The 16,067-nt window shown below is 60.0% G+C and overlaps 2 protein-coding genes and 1 long non-coding RNA gene across 5 annotated transcripts in view; 1 reads left to right on the forward strand and 2 right to left on the reverse strand.

The window, feature by feature from the left end:
* The first annotated feature begins 6 nt into the window (after positions 1-6).
* On the forward strand, positions 7-14,915 carry FLII (FLII actin remodeling protein). 2 transcript variants are annotated; one of them, XM_029926946.1, is made up of 30 exons: positions 7-122; positions 1,817-1,927; positions 2,238-2,309; positions 3,384-3,464; positions 3,751-3,836; positions 3,953-4,114; positions 4,412-4,515; positions 6,252-6,427; positions 6,520-6,677; positions 7,966-8,050; positions 8,452-8,599; positions 8,766-8,902; positions 9,098-9,310; positions 9,578-9,757; positions 10,394-10,476; positions 10,615-10,689; positions 10,925-11,008; positions 11,115-11,286; positions 11,829-11,933; positions 12,028-12,219; positions 12,418-12,606; positions 12,705-12,844; positions 12,940-13,186; positions 13,270-13,424; positions 13,552-13,612; positions 13,698-13,826; positions 13,910-14,016; positions 14,100-14,205; positions 14,340-14,405; positions 14,490-14,915. In XM_029926946.1, the coding sequence occupies exons 1-30, from the start codon at positions 60-62 to the stop codon at positions 14,622-14,624; spliced, it is 3,822 nt and encodes a 1,273-aa protein (XP_029782806.1). In that variant the 5' UTR covers positions 7-59; the 3' UTR covers positions 14,625-14,915. The 2 variants fall into 2 exon arrangements, with proteins under 2 accessions (XP_029782806.1, XP_029782805.1); XM_029926945.1 differs by lacking the exon at positions 7-122 and adding an exon at positions 977-1,217.
* Positions 10,221-12,256, reverse strand: LOC115281553. The gene is made up of 2 exons (XR_003904374.1): positions 12,008-12,256; positions 10,221-10,331 (listed from the first exon to the last, which is right to left on the reverse strand). It is a non-coding gene; the product is annotated as an uncharacterized LOC115281553 (long non-coding RNA).
* Positions 14,855-16,067, reverse strand: part of LLGL1 (LLGL scribble cell polarity complex component 1) — a 14,811-nt gene continuing 13,598 nt past the window's right edge. For both annotated transcript variants that reach the window (XM_029926948.1, XM_029926947.1), the window contains exon 23: positions 14,855-15,507. The gene's annotated coding sequence lies outside the window, so the exon portion shown is untranslated. The remainder of the gene's footprint in view (positions 15,508-16,067) is intronic.

Consider the following 16,067-nt stretch of genomic DNA (forward strand, 5'->3'; position numbering starts at 1 on the left):
CGGCTCGCCCCGCTGTCCCCCCCACCGCGTCCCGCTGGCCCCGCAGCGAGAGCGGCGCCATGGAGGCCACCGGGGTGCTGCCGTTCGTGCGCGGCGTGGACCTCAGCGGCAACGACTTCAAGGTGAGTCGGCCGGGCGTGGGGCCGGGCCTCCGTCCAGGCCGTCCCTTCCGCTCGGGCCCGCGCCGGTCTCCGCTTCCTGTCCCGCCCGCCTCCGGGCCCCGCGCCGCCCAGGACTGGGGATGGCGCGGGGTGGGGCTCCCCCGGGCTCGGGACCCCTCCCGGAACGGACCCTGGACGCCCCCGCTCAGGGCCCGCACGGGAAGACCGAGACCGGCCTGGGCCGGGCGGACGCTTGGGGGCGGAGCTATGCTGGGGAGTGGGCTGGGGGCCCCCACACCCTGTCCCGGTCCGGGGATCTGGGCCCTGCTAGGGCCGGAGAGTGGCCTGGGGGTCTGTGAGCTTCTGCTCCCGCCTCCTCGGTCCTCCTTCCCCGCCCCTCTGAGGTCACACGCCCAAGCCAGGCCCTGACTCATGGCCGGCTTTCCTGCCCCTGTTGGGGGCGGGTCTGGAGCACAGTCATCACTGCCCTGTCCCTGCCACCGCCACCCCATCCTGTGTGGTCTTGGGCAAGTCACTTCCCCTCTCAGAGTCTGGGTTTTCTTATCCGGTGAAGGGGCTGTAAAGCAGAGACATGGATTAGTTGGTGTGGAGACTGTCAGGCGGCGTGTGAGGCTGTCTGAACAGCAGCTGGCCTGGTAGACTAGGGCCACAAGGAACTGGACCGCAGCCTTCCAGCCAGTGGTGGCTGAGGGGGTTCTAGAGGGTCAGGAATGAGGTGGGCAGTGCTGGTGACCAGAGGAGTGGAAGGGAGAGCTGGCCTGGTACAGGAGGGGTCAGCCAGGGGCAGCAGGGTGGGTAAGCAAGCTGACTGAGGCCGGGGTCAGTGCCGTGTCAGCCTGGGTCTTCGGGGTGGGGGGCCCAGGCTTTGACTGTGGTTGAGTTAGGCCGGGGCGGAGGAGGCAGGCAGGTCCGTCCCGCATTTAGCCACGTGTGCACACGCCCTTGACCCAGGGCCCAGGCGGCCACGCCACTTTCCTCAGTGCCCATCCCTGCCATCCTCACCTGATGTCGCCATTGTCCTCTCCAGACTGGGAGAATCTGAGTCACCAGCCGAGAATGTGGCTGGCTGCGGGGGAGTGGGGACACCAGCCGAAGGTACTGAAGGCACATGCCTCCGACTGCCTGCCATAAGGGCTAGGGATACTGAGGCAGGCAATCGAAGACACGAACAAGGCCGAGCCTGTGCCTGATGGGGACCTGGGGCCTCGCACAGGGGGTTGGATCTTGCTGAAAATGGCAGGTTAGGGGCACAGGTAGGCCACGTTGGAGGCTCAGGAGTCCCTCCCCTGTCTCTGGCGGCCAAGGTAGGGCCTGGAATGGCAGGCAGAGGCATTTGAGCCAAGCTAACCACACAGCTGGACACCAGGATGTCACCGGGAACAAGCCAGTCCCATCCTGGCCCCTTCAGGGCTCAGGATCCAACAAGGGATCTTAGGCCAAGAGCCATCCTGATAATTACTTGGTCCTCACACTTTTGTCACCAGGGGCTTTTGTTAGCACTGTCACATCGATGAGGAAGTTGAGGCACAGAGTGGCAAAGTGACTTGTCCAGGGTCACACAGCTGGTGAGAGGTGGCTCCATTGCTCTCCGAAGGCTCCCATGCAAACAGGGGACACAGAGGGTGGTGGAGCAGGGGCGCCCCTCACCCAGACCAGTTTCACCATGATACACCCCCCCCCCCAACACACACCAGGGCGGCTACTTTCCTGAGAATGTCAAGGCCATGACCAGTCTGCGATGGCTGAAGCTGAACCGCACGGGCCTCTGCTACCTCCCAGAGGAGTTGGCGGCCCTGCAGAAACTGGTAAGGGGCTTCGGGCAGTCAGGGAGGGTCCCTGTAAATTGGGCAGGGCCAGGTGGGCAGGCCTGCATGGAAGGAAGGCAGTCAACATAGAGGAAGTTGCTGACAGCCCTGAGATGGAGTAAGCACCCTGTCCTTGGAGGTATGCAAGAAAAGGCCACTGTGTGAGGGAGGGAGGGAGGCTACAAGAGGTGAACTGGGTCTGTGTGGCTGAGGGCCCCCCCCCGGATGGCACAAGGTTCTGGTGGCAGTAGGGGACTCTATAGACACCTTGCTCACACTGCTGAGCCTCTGCTCCCCTGTCCTGGCCCAGGAGCACTTGTCTGTGAGTCACAACAACCTGACCACGCTTCACGGGGAGCTGTCCAGCCTGCCGTCACTGAGGGTGAGTGCTGCCAGGGGTCGCCGAGCTTGGGGGTTGGGGCCAGAGTCCAGCCTGTGGTGTGAGGGCAGGGCCAGACCCCCAAACTCCCACCCGTTTTCGATGACAAGTACAATAATCACGGTTGACAGCAGCCAAGCACTGTTCCATCTCTGTGAGTTTTTTCCTATAATCCTGACCTTCACCAAGTTCACAGGTGCAGACTCTTGGCCCTAGAGCCGCGTCACTTGCCTGAGGCTGAGGTCACTCGGCCAGGCAGGGGTGGAGCTGGGGGAGAGGGAGGTTGGCGGGAGTGGTCCTCTCGCCCCTCTGCTCACATGCAGCCTCTGATGTCCCCGAACATCAGGCCCCCTTCCAGAGCCTTCGGGCCTCGGTGAGGGTTGTTCCTGTCCAAGGCCAGAGCCCTGCACTGTTAAAAGCACAGCGTCTGGACTTGGGCTGCCTGCGTTCAAATCTGGGCCCTGCGACTTCCAGGCTGCATGACCTTGGCCGAGGCCCTGCCAAATACTGGGGAGGGTTCAATGGGTGACGCTGAGGAGGGGCAGTGAGGTGAGGCGCAGACGTGAGGGCTAAAGGAGACTCAGGGGCGGCCGTGTTGTGGTATTGGGGCGCAGCTCTCTGGCCTGTTCTCTCTCCGCCTCAGACTTTGTTGTCTAGACATGAGGTTCAGCCCTGAGAGGAGGAAAACAGACTAGCCCTCAGGCCACGCTCTGATTTGTCTTTGGTCCACCCCCCTTCCTCTGACCTAGAAACTCTGCCTCAGAGCTTCACACTTCTCTTGTCCTCTGGACTTGGGAAGAAGAGGGCTTGTTCAGTGAGAAAGGGTTCCCCGAGGATGCTGTGCTGGGCTCTAGGGCACGTTTGAGCTGGGCTTTGAGGTGTGAATAGGAGCTCATTAAGGGAGGGCCAGAAAGCTCTCCAGGTAGAGGGACTATGAGCGAAAGTCAGGGTGGGACAGCACTTGAGCCTGGCCTCCGGGGGCGGGGTGGGGGGTCCTGAGGAGGCATCTTCTCCCGATCTCTGCTGCTTCCTGGGGGTGGAAGCCAGGAATCACGGACCCTCATGGCTTTTCCCCAGGCCATCGTGGCTCGAGCCAACAGCCTGAAGAATTCTGGGGTCCCCGATGACATCTTCAAGCTGGATGATCTCTCAGTTCTGGTTAGTGGTCACCCACCCACCTATCGCCTGTGCTGGCCTGCCCGTCAGTCCTCATGTGTTACAGTGGTCCCTGCTGTACCATTTTATAGATGGAGAACCTGAGGCTTAGAGTGCCTTGCCTGAGCTTATTCATGGAGCAGATCCCTAACCTGGGCACCTTCCTCGTGGGGTCCTGATGGTCTCCTTTTGACCCCAAAAGCCCTTCAGCCACTCCTTCCTCAGTCGCCTACCTGATCCCCAAGACTGGCCCTAACACCCCTGACCTGGCCCCGCCCGTTCCACCTAGGACTTGAGCTACAACCAGCTGACGGAGTGCCCGCGGGAGCTGGAGAACGCCAAGAACATGCTGGTGCTGAACCTCAGCCACAACAGGTGCCCTGTGGCCAGCAGGGGCGTGGGGATGGGGGCGGAGTCTTGGCGGGACTGCAGGCATCCGGGACATGTGCCTCTGTCACTGACAGCACCCTACCCCCTGTTCCCCCCCTCAGCATCGACACCATCCCCAACCAGCTCTTCATCAACCTCACCGACCTGCTGTACCTGGACCTCAGTGAGAACCGTCTAGAAAGCTTGCCCCCACAGATGCGCCGTCTGGTGCACCTGCAGACGCTGGTGCTCAACGGGAACCCGCTGCTGCACGCACAGCTCCGGTGGGTGCCTCCTCGGACCTCTGCCGCCCCGCCCGCCCCCCCCACCCCCAGGGAATCTGGCCTGGTCCCTCAACTCCCCAGGAGCCCCGGCCCTTCCTGCTTCAGGCCCCCAGCACACCCCCGCCCCTCCTGTGTGGACTGGGCCCCTCCGGCCGCATCTTTCCTCGGTGTCAGGCCCTCCTTCAGTCCTGAGTCCAGTCTACCCCATCCCGCAGCCACCCTCGACCTTGTCCTCTGAGACCCTCTCGGCCCCACGCGCTTGGGCCCGCCCTGGCCTGACCACCGCGTCTCCCGCAGGCAGCTCCCGGCTCTGATGGCCCTGCAGACCCTGCACCTGAGGAACACCCAGCGCACCCAGAGCAACCTCCCCACCAGCCTGGAGGGCCTGAGCCACCTCGCAGGTTGGCCGTCCTGGGTGATCTCGGACTCCGGTCCTCTCGGGTCCCGTGCTCCCTTATGGAGGAAGGGATAGACCCTGCTTGTCTGACCACCTCCCGGAGGGAGACAGACTGGGTTATGTTAACGAGTAGTTCTTTCCTTACGTGACACTGTGACAACTAGCGGTGACACCAAATCACAAGTGTTGGCTTTTTCATTTTCTTTCTTTCTTTTTTTTTTTTTTTAATTTACATCCAAGCCGGTTAGCATCTAGTGCAACAGTGATTTCAGGAGCAGATTCCTTAACGCCCCTTCCCCATTTAGCCCACCCCCCCACAGCCCCTCCAGCAGTGCTCTGCTTGATCTCTATGAGTCTCTGTTTTGTCCCCTCCCTGTTTTTATAGTATTTTTGCTTCCCTTCCCTTATGTTCATGTTTTGTACCTTAAGTTCTTCATATGAGGGAAGTCATATGATATTTGTCTCTGACTAATTTCGCTTAGCATGATACCCTCTAGTTCCATCCACGTAGTTGCAAATGGCAAGATTTCATTCTTTTTGATTGCCGAGTAGTACTCCATTGTATCTCTATGCCACATCTTTAACCATTTATCCATCAGTGGACATTTCCATACTTTGGCGGTTGTCGATAGCGCTGCTATAAACATCGGGGTGCATGTGCTCCTTCAAAACAGCACACCTGTACCCCTTGGATAAATTCCTAGTAGTGCAATTGCTGGGTCGTAGGGTCGTTCTATTTTTACTTTTCTGAGGACCCTCCATACTGTTTTCAAGCGGCTGCACCGGTTTGCGTTCCCGCCTGCAGCGCAGAAGAGACCCTCTTTCTCCGCATCCTCGCCAACATCTGTCGTTGCTTGGGTTGTTGGTGTCCGCCGTTCTGACGGGGGTGAGGTGGTGTCTCACTGTGGTTTTGATTCGTATTTCCCTGATGATGAGCGACGATGAGCATTTTTTCATGTGTCAGTTGGCCATCTGGATGTCCTCTTTGGAAAGTGTCGGTTCATGTCTTTTGCCCATTTCCTCACTGGATTATTTGCTCTCTAGGGGTGTTGAGTTTGATAAGTTCTTTATAGATTTTGGATACTGACCCTTTATCTGAGATGCCATCTGCAAATACCTTCTCGGTTCCATCGGTTGCCTTTAGTTTTGCTGATTGTTTCCTTCGCTGTGCAGCAGCTTTTTACCTTGATGAGGTCCCAATAGCTCATTTTTGGCTTTGTTTCTCTGGCCTCTGGAAACGTGTTGAGCAAGAAGTTGCCGTGGTCGAGGTCAAAGAGTTTCTTGCCTGCTTTCTCCTCAAAGATTTTGGTGGCTTCCTGTCTTATGCTTAGGTCTTTCATCCATTTTGAGTTTATTTTTGTGTGTGGTGGTAAAGTCGTCCGGGTTCATTTTTCTGCGGGTTGCTGTCCAGTCTTCCCAGCACCACTTGCTGAAGAGACTGTATTCCATTGGGTATTCTTTCTTGCTGTGTCAAAGATCAGTTGGCCATATATTTGTGGATCCATTTCTGGGTTCTCTATTCTGTTCCCTTGAGCTCGGTGTCTGTTTTTGTGCCAGTAACGAGCGCTGGCTTTATGGCTAGACTCAGCGGTGTGAGGAAGTCTTTCCAAATGGAGAAACTGAGGCTCAGAGAGATTAGGTCACAGGCTTCAGGCCTCAGAGCCTGGAGGCAGTGGAGGTGGGGCTCACGTTAGGTGGGCCCCGGGGGCCCCCGCTGACACACCCCACTCCTCACCCCAGACGTGGACCTGTCCTGCAACGACCTGACGCGGGTGCCCGAGTGCCTGTACACCCTCCCCAGCCTGCGCCGCCTCAACCTCAGCAGCAACCAGATCTCAGAGCTGTCCCTGTGCATCGACCAGTGGGTGCACGTGGAGACCTTGAACCTGTCCCGCAACCAGCTCACCTCGCTGCCCGTACGTCCAGGCCTGGGGAGGGGGGAAGGAAGGCGGCGAGCTGCCCTGCCTCCTGCCCTTGACTCCCGCCCCCCGCCCGCGTCTCCCCTCAGTCAGCCATCTGCAAGCTGACCAAGCTGAAGAAGCTGTACCTCAACTCCAACAAGCTGGATTTCGATGGGCTGCCCTCAGGCATCGGCAAGCTGGCCAACCTGGAGGAGTTCATGGCTGCCAACAACAACCTGGAGCTGATCCCAGAAAGCCTCTGCAGGTGCCGGGGAGAGTGGGGGCGGGGAGACCTAGGGCATGGAAAACCCCAGAATCGTAGTCAGAACCGCCCCCCTCCCCACAATCTCTGCACATCATGCAGCAGGGGTGGGTTAGCGTGGCTCTGTGGATCAAGACCCAAGTCCTGTGTCGGCATGAGTTTGGGACCCAGCGCCTGCTCCGTCTCCTGGAGGTCACCGTGCCCACTGGCGTGGCCTCCTCAGGACTCTGCGAAGTCCTTCAGGCAGAGAACCGAGGACCCTCAGCAGCTTCCAAGCTAATTTGAGGACAGAGTATGATGGGTTTTTTTGTTTAAGTATGTTTGTTTATTTTACGAGAGAGAGAGAGCACAAGCAGGGGAGGGGCAGAGAGAGAGGAAGGAGAGAATCCCAAACAGGTTCCGTGCTGTCAACGTGGAGCCCGATGCGGGGCTCAATCTCAAGAACCGTGAGATCATGACGACCCGAGCCAAAATCAAGAGCCGGCCACTTCACCGACTGAGCCACCCAGGCGCCCCCGAGAATGTTTTTTTAGCATCCTGTTGTTCATTTCCAAGGCCTTTAACCCTGCAGAGGGCCTCTTTGAAAAATGTGGTTCCGTAGGAGTCACTAGATCTTTCCAGTGACATAGCTGTGAGGAGACTCCAGTTCCACTTTGCTTTTCTCAGCATATTTAAACCCAGCGGTTTCTTTTTTTCCTTCTTTTTTTAATGTTTATTTTTGAAAGAGAGACAGAGAGCAAGCAGGGGAGGGGCACAGACAGAGGGAGACACAGAACCTGAAATAGGCTCCAGGCTTTGAGCTGGCAGCACAGAGGCCGACATGGGGCTCGAACTGGGGAATGGTGAGATCATGACCTGGTCTGAAGTCGGACCCTTAGCCAACTGAGCCACCCAGGAGCCTGTAAACCCAGTGGTTTCTTTCTTTCTTTTTTTTTTTTTTTAATGTTTTTTATTTATTTTTGAGAGACAGAGAGAGACAGTGCAAGCAGGGGAAGGTCAGATAGAGAGGGAGACACAGAACTGGAAGCAGGCTCCAGGCTCTGAGCTAGCTGTCAGCACAGAGTCGGACACAGGGCTCGAACCCATGAACCGTGAGATCATGACCTGAGCCGAAGCCGACTGCTTAACCAACTGAGCCACCCAGGCGCCCCAACCCAGTGGTTTCTTAACCAGCTGGGCTACTCAGTTCTTCTGGCCTTCCCCAGCCCCCCATCTCTGGGACTGGAAATTTCCCTGCCTCTCTCCCGACCTCATCTGTCCCCTCCCTGAGGCTTCAGCTCTGTCCTCACAGGTGCACAAAGCTGAGGAAACTCGTCCTGAACAAGAACCGCCTGGTGACCCTCCCAGAGGCCATCCATTTCCTGACGGAGATCCAGGTCTGGGCTGGGCAGGCTGGGGCCCGGGGTGAGAGGGGAGGAGGGGAAGGGCAGAGGTGCAGACAGACCCTCAGGAAAGGGTCCACAAAGCAGTGTCACTGGGGTGGCGACACGTAGCAGAGGCCCTCTGGAGGAGTGCCTGGGCCACAGTTGGGAGAAGGTGAACCACACCCCGGGTCCATCCCATACTTGATGGTATCATGTGAGCCCCATGACCAGCCTGCAGGGTCCCGTTTCACCCATGGGAGAGCCGAAGCCCACGAGGGGCAGCCGCAGGGCTGGGCTGAGAAAGAGCCCCGGCCCCAGCCCTGGGCCTCGGCAGAGAGTGACAGACCGGGCTGGGTGTGACCGGGAGGCAGATCTCAGGCTCAGCCACCTCTGCCCCCACCCCCACGAGGCAGGTCCTGGACGTGCGGGAGAACCCCAGCCTGGTCATGCCTCCCAAGCCCGCTGACCGCGCGGCCGAGTGGTACAACATCGACTTCTCGCTGCAGAACCAGCTGCGGCTGGCAGGCGCGTCCCCTGCCACAGTGGCTGCGGCGGCAGCTGGTAAGCAGGGGACGTCTGGCCTGGGAGCTGGGGGCATGCTTCTCCTGGCCTCAGCTTATCCGTCTGTCAGCTGGGTGGGACACACACAGCTTCTGAATCCTGGGGTGTTGGGTTGGCCCCTGGTTGGCTGAGACCGCAGGGCCCAGCTGTCTACTCCTCCGTGAAGCAGGAAGTGGGCCCAAGGACCCCCTGGCTCGCAAGATGCGGCTGCGGAGGCGCAAGGACTCAGCCCAGGATGACCAGGCTAAGCAGGTGCTGAAGGGCATGTCAGATGTGGCCCAAGAGAAGAATAAAAAGCAGGAGGTAAGCCAGGCCAGGGGCTGGGACAGGGCGGGTGTCCCTGGGCTCTTTTCTTAAGATAGTGTGACCCAGACCAAGAGGGAGAGTGGGTCCTGGGAAGAGAGAACAGCCCACGCAAAGGCCCTGAGGTGTGTCCATAAAGAGAGCAGCCTGAGTGGTTGTGACGAGGCAAGCTATGCCCTGTGACTGTGACCCCAGGAAAGTACTGACGCCCGAGCCCCTGGGGGCAAGGCCCGGCGCTGGGACCAGAGCCTGGAGAAGCCACGCCTCGACTACTCTGAGTTCTTCACAGAGGATGTGGGCCAGCTGCCGGGCCTGACCATCTGGCAGATAGAGAACTTCGTGCCTGTGCTGGTGGAGGAAGCCTTCCATGGCAAGTTCTATGAGGCCGACTGCTACATTGTGCTCAAGGTGAGGGTTGGGCATGTTGGGGGTTAGGACCCCCCAGAAACCTTATCTTAGATGGCTCAGAGTCCCCAGCGCCACAGTTTTTTTCACCGAGGCAAGGTGGGAGGGGGAGGGATTTACAAAAGAAGTGAGGATGCCCCAGACAGAGGTGTGGCAGTGCAGCCCACTGTGGGGCTGGGGAGTCTCTGGCAGTTAGAGCGGCCTCTGTGGGGTGACCTGGGAAGCCAGGACGCCCTGGCCACGGCTGACACAGCCTCTGCCCGCCCCCAGACCTTTCTGGATGACAGTGGCTCACTGAACTGGGAGATCTACTACTGGATTGGCGGGGAGTCCACATTGGACAAGAAGGCTTGCTCTGCCATCCATGCCGTGAACCTGCGTAACTATCTCGGTGCCGAGTGCCGCACTGTGCGGGAAGAGATGGGCGATGAGAGCGAAGAGTTCCTGCAGGTGCCAGCCAGAGGGCCGGGCCTGGAGCGGGGCGGGGCCGTGCAGTGGGCGGGGCCGAATGCTGGGGGCGGGGCTAAGGCCTTGGGCTCATACTGCCTAAGACCAAAGGTTAAGGGTTGAGACCTAAGGCAGACAGCCTGTCAGGGTAACTGGATGAGGCCACAGGTGGGGAACCTGGCCCTGTGGCTCCAAGAGAGAAGTGGGGAGCTGGAACCAACATCGCCTAAGGTGTGGGGCTACCAGCTGGGCACCGAGGTGGCAGGGCTGAGCGCAGGACCTAGAGTCAGAGAGCAGGGTTAGCAAGCTGTGGTGGCCTTTTGGCCAATGGTTGTGTGTAGATACCCACACACACAGGACTTTACTCCGATTCAGCCATCCGCCCTGCTTGGTCCTGTGCCCTGGTACACGCATATCTAGACATGCTGTGTGTTTCTGAACCTTAACATCAACAGGAGTGAACACGTCATGCGTTTCTGTTTATGAACACAGATCTTGGTTTTTTTATTTTGTTTAACTTCATCGTGGATCTGTAGCACTTGCTGCACGGAGAGGTGACTCTGTGTCCTGACAGGAGCTATTTGGAGGGGGGCGGGGGGAGCAGCTCAGTGACGAAGGACCACACCCTCACACACACAGGTGTTTGACAGCAACATCTCCTACATTGAGGGCGGAACAGCCAGTGGCTTCTACACTGTGGAGGACACACACTATGTCACCAGGTGAGGGGGTGTGCGGGTGGGTGGCACTAACCTGGACTCCGCTGGGTAGGATTGGGGAAGAGGGCGTTTGGGCTAAATAGGCCCCTTCGTGTCTCTACCGCCCCACCGCCACCCCGGTCACTCTTGCTCTGCTGCCAGGATGTACCGTGTGTATGGGAAAAAGAACATCAAGTTGGAACCTGTACCGCTCAAGGGGGCCTCCCTGGACCCAAGGTAGACCCCCATGACCCGAGGTGCAAGTGCTTGAACCCATACCTCCTCCCCGCTAGCCGGGGGCTTTGGGTTTTAGAAGAGGCCACCCAGCAATCCTTCTAACCCCCAGCATACTGGGCTTGTCGGAACCGGCAAGGGGGATGAACCCTATAAGGAGGGACTTGGGGCGGGGTCTAGGGCCTGAGGGCAGTCGCTGCCCGTGTCTAGCACTGCCTCTCCTGCCCTTCCCACCCAGGTTTGTTTTCCTGCTGGATCGAGGGCTGGACATCTATGTGTGGCGGGGAGCCCAGGCCACACTGAGTAGCACCACCAAGGCCAGGTATGAGGACTGCGCCGCTCAGGCATGGCGGGGCGTCTTCTGCAAACACAGACTGCCGCCTCTAAGAAGGGGCGCAGGACTCACTTTGCACACCACCCCCCTCCAGGCTCTTTGCAGAGAAAATTAACAAGAACGAGCGAAAAGGGAAGGCAGAGATCACACTGCTGGTGCAAGGTCAGGAAGCCCCAGAGTTCTGGGAGGCGCTGGGCGGGGAGCCCTCTGAGATCAAGAAGCATGTGCCGGATGACTTCTGGCCACCTCAGCCCAAGCTGTACAAGGTGAGCTGCAGTGTGGGTGCAGGGCTGGCCTGACTTCCTGAGCCTCGAACCACTGTGGTGGCTGTGGACTTTGGTGGGGAGAGGGTGCCACCTTCTGGACAGGAAACAGCCAGAGCAAAGGTCTAGAGACTTCAAGCAAGGGCGTGAGAAATAGTGTTAGGTTGTGTGTTTCCAGGAAGGCGGGGCGAGAGAGAGGCTGCAAAGTGCCTGGGTTCCAGGGCTGAGAACCTGGCCTTAATTCTGTAGGTGTCAGGAAGCCGGGGGAGGGAGGGGGGTGCCGCAAGCAGGAAAAGGATGAATTAGAGGATTAGAAAAGACAGGAAGGACCTGGAGAGCGCTGGCAGGGAAAACACCCTTCCACTGATAAAATGGCCTTAAAACACTGGCGGAGAGAGGAAACTGAGGTCCAAAGAGGAGCAGGCAGCGATCCTAAGCACACACAGGACAGAGGCCAGACTCCAAAGTAGGGGGCTGCTGGGGGCTCAGGCTCCTTTCCCCAGACACTGGCAACCCCTGCCACACCTGCTTCTTCATCCTGCCAGGTGGGCTTGGGCCTGGGCTATCTTGAGCTGCCCCAGATCAACTACAAGCTCTCTGTGGAACATAAGACACGTCCCAAGGTGGAACTGATGCCGAGGATGCGGCTGGTGAGACACACAGAGGGAGGAGGGTGAGGGAGCCGGACCCCCCCCACACCGGGTGACGGGGCACCAGTACTGACCTCCAGCCTTTGCCTTGCAGCTGCAGAGCTTGCTGGACACGCGCTGCGTGTACATCCTGGACTGTTGGTCCGACGTGTTCATCTGGCTGGGCCGCAAGTCCCCGCGCCTGGTGCGCGCCGCCGCCCTCAAGCTGGGCCAGGAGCTGTGCGGGATGTTGCACCGGCCAAGGCACGCCACCGTCAGCCGCAGCCTGGAGGGCACGGAAGCGCAGGTGTGCAGTGCAGCTGTCCAGATGGCCTCCTCCCCTCTATCCCGCCGGGCCCCGCCCCTTCTGCGACCATGCCCCTCCTCCATTTCTAGGCCCCGCCCCACCTTCCCGGACTCTTCCCCGCCGCCTGCCCGCCCCTGACCTCTGCCTTAACTGCTTCAGACCCCCCCACTCCACCTTGTGTTTTCACCTCCTTGGCAGGTGTTCAAGGCCAAGTTCAAGAACTGGGACGACGTGTTGACGGTGGACTACACGCGTAACGCTGAGGCCGTGCTGCAGGGCCCGGGACTCACTGGGAAAGTGAAGCGCGACGCGGAGAAGAAAGAGCAAATGAAGGCTGACCTCACCGCGTTGTTCCTGCCCCGGCAGCCGCCCATGGCACTGGCGGAGGTGGGGGCGGCACCCGAGGCGGACTTGGCCCAAGACCTGTCCTGGTGGGAGGGGGCTCTGGGCCCTGCCCGGTGGTGACTGGCAGCCATCGCCTGCAGGCCGAACAGCTGATGGAGGAGTGGAACGAGGACCTGGACGGCATGGAGGGCTTCGTGCTCGAGGGCAAGAAGTTCGCCAGGCTGCCGGAGGAGGAGTTCGGCCACTTCTACACGCAGGACTGCTACGTCTTCCTCTGCAGGTGACAGCACGGCGCGCCTCTGTCACCTGGCCCTTCCCTTGGAGCTATGCTCGAGCCCCTGCTCACCATCCTCTGACCTACCCCCCGCCCCCCAGGTACTGGGTCCCCGTGGAGTATGAGGAGGAGGAGGAGAAGAAGGAAGAGAAGGAGGAAGAGAAAGCAGGGGCGGAGGGCAAAGAAGGCGAGGAAGCAGCGGCTGAGGCAGAGGAGAAGCAGCCAGAGGAGGACTTCCAGTGCATCGTGTACTTCTGGCAGGGCCGGGAAGCCTCCAACATGGGCTGGCTCACCTTCACCTTCAGCCTGCAGAAGAAGTTCGAGAGCCTCTTCCCTGGAAAGCTAGAGGTGTGTCCGCCACGCCCGCACAGCCTCCCTGAGGGCCAGGGTGGGGGTCCAGAGAGCTGTGTCTAACAGTTCCACACCTCCAGGTGGTACGCATGACACAGCAGCAGGAAAACCCCAAGTTCCTGTCCCATTTCAAGAGAAAGTTCATCATCCACCGGGGCAAGAGGAAGGCGGCTCAGGGGGCCCTGCAGCCCAGCCTCTACCAGATTCGCACCAATGGGAGTGCCCTCTGCACCCGGTACCTGGTGGAGGCGGGTAGCTGGGAGAAAGGGGACCAGGGGGGCAGGACTGGGAACACACGGTGGGGGCAGGAGGGTGGGGCAGTCGCCAACAGCACCTCCCCGCTGACACCTCCCACTCCCCAGGTGCATCCAGATCAACACAGACTCCAGCCTCCTCAACTCCGAGTTCTGCTTCATCCTCAAGGTGGGGTGTAGGCATGGCCAGGACTGTGGCTCAGGGAGGTGGGTTGCAGGCGGGACCCGACTTGATCCCCCTGCACGTTCCCCAGGTTCCCTTTGAGAGTGAGGACAACCAGGGCATCGTGTATGCGTGGGTGGGCCGGGCTGCTGACCCAGATGAGGCCAAGCTTGCGGAAGACATCCTGAACACCATGTTTGATGCCTCTTATAGCAAGCAGGTGACTGGGGCAGGTGGTGGGTGGACAGGCAGTCGTGTGAGGGCCAACCGGCGACCTGGGCCAGACAGACTGTTTCCCCACAGGTCATCAACGAAGGTGAGGAGCCCGAGAACTTTTTTTGGGTGGGCATCGGGGCCCAGAAGCCTTATGATGGTGACGCCGAATACATGAAGCACACTCGGCTCTTCCGGTGAGCCCAGGGCCCAGCCCTCTCCGCAGCTCCCTCCTCAGTCCCATGGCTCCTGTGACCCTCAGCCTCTCCCTGACCTCCAGGTGCTCCAACGAGAAGGGCTACTTCGCGGTGACCGAGAAGTGCTCTGATTTCTGCCAAGATGACCTGGCAGATGATGACATCATGCTGCTAGACAACGGCCAGGAAGTGAGCCCCCGCCCCCCACACCCGCCGACCCTGCCCATTCGCGGGGCCCACCCCACTGGCAGATGGGAACCTGGGGCTGGAACGGGGGTACTCCCAGGTCCCCTGTGAGACCACCTGTCCCACTGTCCCCACAGGTCTACATGTGGGTGGGGACCCAAACGAGCCAGGTGGAGATCAAGCTGAGTCTGAAGGCCTGCCAGGTGAGCCGGGTGGTGGGGAGGGCCGGGAATGGGCCTGGCGGGCCGGGTGCACCTCCGAGACTCACGCCTTCTCCTGTCGGCCAGGTGTACATCCAGCACATGCGATCCAAGGAGCACGAGAAGACCCGCCGCCTGCGCCTGGTCCGCAAGGGCAACGAGCAGCACGCCTTCACCCGCTGCTTCCACGCCTGGAGCACCTTCCGCGAGGCCCTGGCCTAGGGCGGCCACCACCCCCCTGCGGTGCCCCCACTGCGACCCTACGCTCCGGGCCAGGGCGAGGAGGGGCCTCTGTCCATCCACTGCCTGCCTGCAGAGCCACACCCCCGCTCCAGCCACCACCCCCAGCGCCACGGTCCCAGCAGCACCAACGGGAAGGCCCTGGCCGCTGCCCTCAGGCGTCCGGACACTGGAGTCCCTCCCTCCTGAGCACCGCCACCTCCCCACCAGGGATAAAGCAGGGGTGACTGCCTTTTAAGAGATATTAAATGCTTTTATTTTCAATATTAAAAATCAGTATTTTTAATATTAAAACCGCTAATTTTAACAAAATGACAAAAAAACCCCAAAGTACGATCTACAGGAAAATCTATCCTGACTGAGCTCCCCCACCCCTGACACACACACATGCACGCGCACGCGCGCACACACACACACCCTGACTGGGCCCCAGCCCTGGGTGCCCAGCAGAGTTCCCAGTCATATATGCGCACGTCAGACTTGGCGGGGAGGGGTGCTGGCCCAGGAGCAAGTACCAAAATAGTTTTAGAAATGCCTGTCCAGCCCGGCACAGGCGTTAGAAAAATACTCTTTGCAAAGGGAATGGGGAAGGACGGTGTGTTGAGTGGGAGGTGGCACGGGGCTTGCCAGGCCCCGCTGTCCTCGCCCCGTAGCGCCTGGCTTCCAGGGCACCAACGCCCAGCACAGGGGCTGACGTAGGCTCCGGGCTGAGTGCCAGGCCCACACCCCCCATACTGCCCTGGGCCGAGGTGGGCGCATCCCGCTGGAGGCCGAAGGTTAGCAGGTGCGAGTCTCCGCGCAGGGCTGGGGGTCCTGGATCCCAGCTCCCAGCAGGGCAGTTGGTAGCCGAGCAATTCCGGCCTTCCTGGTAAGGGAAGACACGAGGGGTCGGGGAAGGCTGGGGAGACCCGAAAGTGCCGACAGCCTGGCTGCAGCGGGGCCACGGCTGCCGCCTCTCTAGGGCAGGCAAAAGGGCCACCCCACCCATTCAGAAGCAGGGGCCCTGCCGTCACGGCCAGAGGCAAGCTTGCTGAGCCTGAGCACTGAGCACATCACATTAGGCCCACTGAGGCCCAGGGTGTGTATGGCCACAGAGGAGGCAGTAGTAACCCCGGCAGCAGATGAAGAGGGAGCGTGGGGGTGGGGGTGGGGGTTTCTGCCCGGTGTAGGGCCAGGCTGCATGGGTGGGTGGGGGCACCGAGCAGCAAATGGGTTGGGCAGACCTCCGGGCCCCAGATCCAAGCCCCACTTATCAGGAGCACCTGGTGGGACCCCACCACAAGAGGATCTCGTGTGTAAAACGGGCTGGCCAAACCAGCCCGAGCCCTGAGCCGCCACCGCCTCTGGGCGGTTTGCTCTGGCCTGGTTTCAAACCCTAGCCACGCCGTCTGGGGGTGACGGGCTGGCCCTGCCTTCCTAACACCG

Source organism: Suricata suricatta, chromosome 17 (genome assembly GCF_006229205.1).
Source record: "Suricata suricatta isolate VVHF042 chromosome 17, meerkat_22Aug2017_6uvM2_HiC, whole genome shotgun sequence".
NCBI classification, from domain to species: Eukaryota; Metazoa; Chordata; class Mammalia; order Carnivora; family Herpestidae; genus Suricata; species Suricata suricatta.

Coding starts and splice junctions, on each gene's coding strand:
- FLII (XM_029926945.1), top strand. CDS start 1,128: ATGTCGCCATTGTCCTCTCCAGACTGGGAGAATCTGAGTCACCAGCCG. Junction 4,115..4,411: donor CTGCTGCACGCACAGCTCCG/GTGGGTGCCTCC, acceptor CGTCTCCCGCAG/GCAGCTCCCGGCTCTGATGG. Junction 11,287..11,828: donor CTCAGCCCAAGCTGTACAAG/GTGAGCTGCAGT, acceptor TCATCCTGCCAG/GTGGGCTTGGGCCTGGGCTA.